This window comes from Spodoptera frugiperda, chromosome 19 (genome assembly GCF_023101765.2).
Source record: "Spodoptera frugiperda isolate SF20-4 chromosome 19, AGI-APGP_CSIRO_Sfru_2.0, whole genome shotgun sequence".
In the NCBI taxonomy this organism is placed as follows: Eukaryota; Metazoa; Arthropoda; class Insecta; order Lepidoptera; family Noctuidae; genus Spodoptera; species Spodoptera frugiperda.
Genome location: NC_064230.1, coordinates 1,490,313 through 1,497,427, shown reverse-complemented (window position 1 = coordinate 1,497,427; position 7,115 = coordinate 1,490,313). Strand labels below are relative to the sequence as shown.

The window sequence follows — 7,115 nt, the reverse complement described above, 5'->3', positions numbered from 1 at the left end:
AATTTTCTGTATCGAAGTCGCTAACATTATTTTTTGCATATCCCTTATAGAATTTAAGATTTTATAAAATTAAATAACATCATTATCAATCATCAAAAAACCGGTAAAACTTACTTGAAAGCCCTATCTAGGTATTGCCAGCCACACGAAAATTGAAACCAAAGAAGGCCAGTCTTTTTATTTTTTCGAAGCTTTAAGTTAGTTTTTACTTTTTAAATTTTAGTTATGATTATTACTTAATTAATTATATAATTTTAGTTAATTTATTAATTAGTATAATTAGTGACATTAATGAAGTTAATTTGTTTTAATATTTTTAACGAGTTTCCGGTTTTTATTATCTATGACAGCCGCGGCACGTCACTACTCATTTAATGGCCGCCGCTTGTTTGGCATTGTCGTCTCTGCAATAATATTTTCAAACGCGCTAAAAAGACCTCAGTTCTAACCAAACCTCCTCAAGGAAAACAAGAAAAGTTTTATTTAAGTTACGTTTTATTGAAATGGCAGCAGTGCAAGGTGCTCCCGGTAACAAAAATTGGCCCGCAAGACCCGGTATGCAACATCAGAATAGTCAGGGGCCTGCTTCAAGTATGACGCTAAACCGGACGATAAATTTGTATCCACTGACTAACTACACATTTGGGACCAAGGAGCCGCTGTTCGAGAAGGATGCATCAGTTCCCGCCAGATTCCAAAGGATGCGTGAGGAGTTTTCCAAAATCGGAATGAGGAGGTTAGTTTTTGATCATTTGTTTCAGAAAATACCACGAAAAATAACACACTGTACTCTGGACTGAGTTTTGTAGCTTAATTATGTGTTAGAAACTGTTTTTTCTTCATTGCGATTGTCATATTGGCTGCAAAACTCATAGCCTCACATAGATCTTTCCCAACGACTTTATTCGAAATTGGAGATTTTCGTTAGGATTTGTGATGAGAAATAGTGGTTACAGATGTTTCCTGCGGAGAATGTGAGTCTGCTGTCGGCTGTTCTGCTTTCTGTTGTGGAAACAGTTTTTTTCAGGCGGACCTAAAGTCCTATACAAAAAGTGGCCCGATGCTTTTCATCTTATTTTTAGGTATTCTATGCGATGGAAACAAAAAACTAGAAGTTCCAAATCCCTTGCATACCCTTTGTTACACTCCGACCTTAGGTTTCTTCATTGCGAATGTAATATCAACTGCAAAACTCATAGCCTCGCATAGATCTTTTCCAATGACTTTCAGATCATCCCGTTGAAACCAACATGAATTACAATGCATGTTATTTAAAATTCTCATTAAGTCTAACATTGTATTTATAACTTAAGAGTCTCCTCTGAGTTTGTTTTGGCATTTCTTCTCAAAGTAGTCAGATAGGAAATGCTAGCCTCATCTAGTTATTTAAGAGTTTGAGGTGTAAATGAGTTTCATTGTAACCTATTTGCAAAAATAAATATCATTTATTTATTAATTAACATACATTAATACCATACCATGTTAATTTTTATAAACATGGTAAATATCCCGTCTTAAGTTCTAATGTTAGTGTTAGTGACCATGTCAGTTTAAAAACTTCTCACTAAGTAATTACTTATTAGTGTTATTAGTTATATTGATGTCTAATGTTATATTTCAACATTTCTAATGTAATCAAGTAATCAAGTATTTATTGCATCCATGATCAATATGTTAATACACTTACACTGGGTTTTCCTGTTATGGTAGTTGTATTTGGTAGTATGTAATAGTAATAAATTAATGAACTAAATAAGGAGGAGCATCGAACTAGAAAATCATTCATGTTCTCTGTCACACCAATACAACACAAGCAAATCTGATAATCCCACACACCAATAAATAATTGCAAATTTTCTGATGTGTGTTTGTAATAGGTTTCATAGTATGAAGTTTTAAAGTGTTCCTCTAAAAATGGACTATTCCTTAGTAATGATTTTGTTCTGAAAACTACTGTTTAGGCCGGTGCTAAGCATTAAATGACACTGAGTACAAGTGTAATATGAAATGAAATTAATTTTGCAAATAGGCTACAAAAGAGCACTTTTACATGTCAAAATTATTATAAAAAATATCTACAGGAGTCGGCATTTCCTACCGGACTATTCTAAGAAGAAATACCACAACATACTCAAAACACACACACAAACTTTTACTCTTTATCCTACACTCAGGTCCATATTGTTTCTAATATAATGTTTTAACTTTAAAATACCTTTATAACATATGGCCAGACAAAAAGTTTATTCTGTAGTGGTCTTTTGTGGAAAGTTCGCAAAGTAATGATACCACAACAGTTTGAGTGGACCCGTTCTGAGGGCAGTATGCATGTGTCAGTTTAATAGTTTTTAATTAATTCTAATTGGGTAGTAACCTGGGTTCAATACAATAAAATATTAAAAAATAATCACATTCCCATTCGTAAATTTGATGAACTACTTGATTTTCCTAATGTTTCAGATCAGTGGAAGGTGTACTGTTGGTACATGAGCACGGGCTGCCACATGTGCTGCTATTGCAGCTCGGAACAGCTTTCTTCAAGCTGCCCGGTGGTGAGCTCAACCCTGGAGAGGTGAGATTATAAGACAACCCTTTTTTGTGAGTGATCAACAAGAGAGAGAGAGAGTCAAAATAGCAAAATTAAAAAGTATTGCTGGGATATTCTTAAAAAAAATACAAAAAGTTTATTATCATGAATATTTTAAAAGGTCATTATCTTAAATACAACAATTGATGGCGAAGTCGATCTATTTTATTTAAAACGTATAATAAGTGTAATATTAATATAATAACAATTTACATTATAACTTAAGACTGAAGGTCCCTTAAGTAGGGACTAAATAAAATAACTGACTTAGTATTACATGGATCTCACAACTTTTTATGGTAGGAAAATTCAGGTGCGAGACTTGGGCATTTTGACTGGATGTTTTTGATAATGTCTTCTGATTTATTTCGTTGAGGCGTCCAAGACAGTCATTCATGTCAGTGGGACGCGCCGGACTTCAATGTTCCGGTGTTTACATGATTGTATCTACTGTAGATCCTGGCTGTACAGGAGTTGCAGCGGTATGGGAGGTTGTGGCGGACTTGTCCCATTAAAATAAGGAATAATTAAAACATATTTTCTATTCGTTTCCAGGATGAAATTGAAGGTCTGAAGAGATTATTGACGGAGACGCTCGGCAGGCAGGACGGAGTCAAGCAGGAGTGGCTCATTGAGGATACCATCGGTAAGAGACATTTATTTATTTTATTAAGAAAACCAACAGCGTTATAATTGCAGAACATTTATTAATAACTTTATTAAGAGGAACTGGACCTTCAATACCAAGATACATATTATAATTTTAGTTATAATTCAAATTTTATTATTAATCTTAGAATCAGGTAGGTAAAATAACAATATGGATACATTTTTTATGGTAAGGTTAATAACAGGTTTCTCACAAGTATAAAATTACAATTAGGTATAATTCGGCTTATAAACGGACAGTAAACAGTCATGAGTCATCGACATGAACAGCATCATCATTATCACCATGTAAAAGCAAAGCAAGCAGCAGGAAAGTAGCGTGTTATGTGTGGCTCCCCTACTATTGATACATCGCATACTCGAGCTACACATCTTCCTCGCACAGCTACATAGCTTAGTATCAGTGGAAACGATCACATAGTTTCACAGCTTAGCTATTACAACTTATAGCTACATAGCACATCTCCGGAGCTGTGGACATCGTAACAGATTACCTAGGCTCCGACTCAAAGCGACGGACGAGGAACGACGTGGTTTTTAGTCAGTTAGAATCTGACATTCCCTCTCGCTTCACACAGACATATTATCTAACACAGACAAGACATACAGACGTTATTAATATTATTATATTTGCTTTGACTTTCAAAAGAGGCACTTTTGAAAGTCAAAGTGCCTTTCTGGTCTATTTTAAATAAATAATTTTAACTTTGACTATCCCCCTTAAAAGGAATGGGGTGGTTTTTAGTCAGTAAGAGTCTGACACTCCCTCTCGTTTCACCCAAGGAGGGAGAAGTCATTGGATGATTTCCCCTTCAAAAAAAGCACATTTCTTGTGAAAAAGTAACCTAAGTATACAGTATTTGAGAAAGCTTGTAATTGGTATGATTTTTTAATACCATAACTTAATGATGGCCAAATAAAATACTAAAATGTATCCATCTCTTTTCAGGAAACTGGTGGCGACCGAACTTCGAGCCGCCCCAATACCCTTACATACCGCCGCACATAACGAAACCAAAAGAACACAAGCGATTATTCCTAGTACAGCTACAAGATAGAGCGTTATTCGCAGTACCTAAGAACTATAAGTTAGTAGCGGCACCGTTATTCGAACTATACGATAATGCACAAGGTTATGGTCCAATTATATCCTCACTTTCTCAGAGCTTATGTCGATTCAATTTCGTGTATATGTAAGATTTATATTGTATTTGCACATCTGAAGCGGTTTCGCCGACTCTGCTCGCCTCCTGTTGATTGTAGCGTGATGTTTTATAGCCTATGCTATAACCTACCTCGATTAATGCGGTATTCATAACAAAAATAATTATATCGGTCTACAAAACAAAAATAACCAATAGTTACTGGTCCGATTTGAATAATTACAGTACAGTAATTCTGGAGATTAGCTAGAGATTAGTTCACAATAAACAAAATCTTCAGCTTTAGATATCTATATACTAATGTATAAAGCTGAAGAGGTTTGAATGCACTAATCTCCGGAACTACTGGTCCGATTTGAATAATTATTCTTGTGTTGGATAGTACATTTATTGAGGAAGGCTATAAGCTTATGTTATATGCATGATGTTTCATGCTACAGTCAATAGGAGCCCAACAAATGAATGGACATAGAAAAAGAATTTACTTAAGTAAATGTCCGAATACTCAAACGCTACTCAATTTTAAGACGCTCTCAAAACTAGTTCTGTCCCTATCAATTCAATGTCAAAGTCAAAGCATTTATTTCAATTAATCCTAAATCAGGCACTTTTGAAACGTCAAATTGAATTGTCCGTCAGTCTGTCCGTCAGTGAAACTAGGCGCTCGTTCCAAAGTGTAGCTTTGAATGGAGAAGAACGAGCAAGAAAATCCATTGTTATTCTTTTTAGAAAAATGTATTTTACAATATCTCTGATACATTATTTGATAATTTACCTATTGTACATATATGTAGGAACAATGTAACGACAATACGGCGTCAATTCTTTATAAAATGACAGAGATAGCACGATATTTGAGTACAACTTAAAATTGAGTAGCGTTTCAGTATTCGGACGTAAATGTCCTATATTTTTTTGAACGGAGTATAATGTGTTGTGTAATTTTATTTTGGTGTAAAGAAGTTATATGATAATATACCTCTTTTTTTGTTTGTGGGTATATAAGCCGGTAAACGAGCAGACGGATCACCTGATGGTAAGCAATCGCTGCCGCCCATGGACATATGAAACACCAGAGGCGTTATAAGAGCGTTGCCAGGCTTTTAGGGGTGAGAATTTGAGGATTGTTGGAGATTCGGAGGCTGGGGTGATTGGGTCTCCGGTAACCTCACTCACACAACGCAAGCGTTGTTTCACGTCGGTTTTCTGCTTGGCCGTGGTATCACTCCGGTCGAGCCGGCCCATTCGTGCCGAAGCATGGCTCTCCCACACTTCTTTAATTGTGCCCAGTATATGGCAATAGGCTCACCCCCTATTACATGGGACTTATAACACTAATGGTGAAAAGTGTGTGTACATTGTATAGCGGCATTACGTGCCGTAATGTGCACCTCTGCCTACCTATTCGGGGATATTTCAAAGTATTGCTTACCATCAGGTGACCCATCTGCTCGTTTACCGACCTATACTATAAAAATACATATATTTTGATATGTATATATATACAGTGTGATAGGGGTGAGACTTCTAACCCGTTAAGGCTGAGTACTACATCTAATTTTGTCGACAAAAAAAATATATGGGGCGTTGAACCCCCGATTGAAAATATTGAAAAATTGCGATTTTGTTGGTAAAGATAATTCAGAAATGATTTTTTTTCTCACAAAAACATTATCAAACATTATGAAAAAAGTAATGAATTAGTTAGCCAAGGTTATAAGCTTTATTACTGTTTGTCGTTTTTTTTTCTACGACGCATACAACCTTTGATATCACACAAAGTAAAAAAAAATATTAAAATAGAAATAATTAAACCCCGCATATTATTGTTTTTGTCGATAAAATTAGGTGTAGTACTCAGCCTTAACGGGTTAGAAGTCCCACCCCTATCACATTGTATAATTGACAAAAATAAATAAAATTACACAACGCAAGTAGCTAAGTATAAAAAAGTGAGTGTGTTCGGTTCGGTACTGTCGTGGGTTCGATATCCGTTTAGTGTAAGTGATTGATAAATAATAGATAATTTGAATTATCTCTGGCTACGTGTTTTATTTACCTATGTACCTGAAGAAAGAAGATTGTTTATTAGTTTTTAAGTTTTTTTTCTTTTAACCGACTTTTAAAAAAAGTGTGGTTCGATATTTGCTCCTGTATGTGTATGTATGTTTGTGCGCGGTTTTATCGCGTTTGGTTGAACCAATGTTGATACGGTTTTCAGTGTAATATGTTTCAGACTTAGGAGAAAGTTTTAGGAGTTATTACCCGACTTAAAAAATGGAGGTTCGCATTTTAATATGTGTTTTTACGTATTAAATGTAGTTTTAGAATTATTTGTTATTAGATATTTATTTTTGTTTTTATTTTTTGCTATGTATGGCCAACTGTATAAAAGTGTGATTTTTTAAATATTTATTAAAGAATAGTTTTCAATTAAGGAACCCATGTGAAACTAATTCTTTTTAAATGAGTTCAGTTTTTAACTTGTATGTTTGTCCACGATTATATCGCGAATAGCTGAATTGATTTGATGTAGTTTTCAGAACACAGTATTTTAATTTGTGCGCTTTAAAGTATCTATGTAGTTATAATAATTATTATGTTATCGGCTTACTCACGTAACTGTTTGACGAGGAACTCGACTAGTTTCAAGCCATGCTAGCAGCATTCCGAGATAAGCAGTGTTAAGAAAAGAA

The 7,115-nt window shown here is 34.8% G+C and overlaps 1 protein-coding gene across 1 annotated transcript; it reads left to right on the top strand.

The window, feature by feature from the left end:
* Positions 1-433: 433 nt before the first annotated feature.
* On the top strand, positions 434-5,965 carry LOC118281210 (cleavage and polyadenylation specificity factor subunit 5). The gene is made up of 4 exons (XM_035601774.2): positions 434-736; positions 2,461-2,572; positions 3,143-3,233; positions 4,206-5,965. The coding sequence occupies exons 1-4, from the start codon at positions 504-506 to the stop codon at positions 4,451-4,453; spliced, it is 684 nt and encodes a 227-aa protein (XP_035457667.1). The 5' UTR covers positions 434-503; the 3' UTR covers positions 4,454-5,965.
* Positions 5,966-7,115: the final 1,150 nt, after the last annotated feature.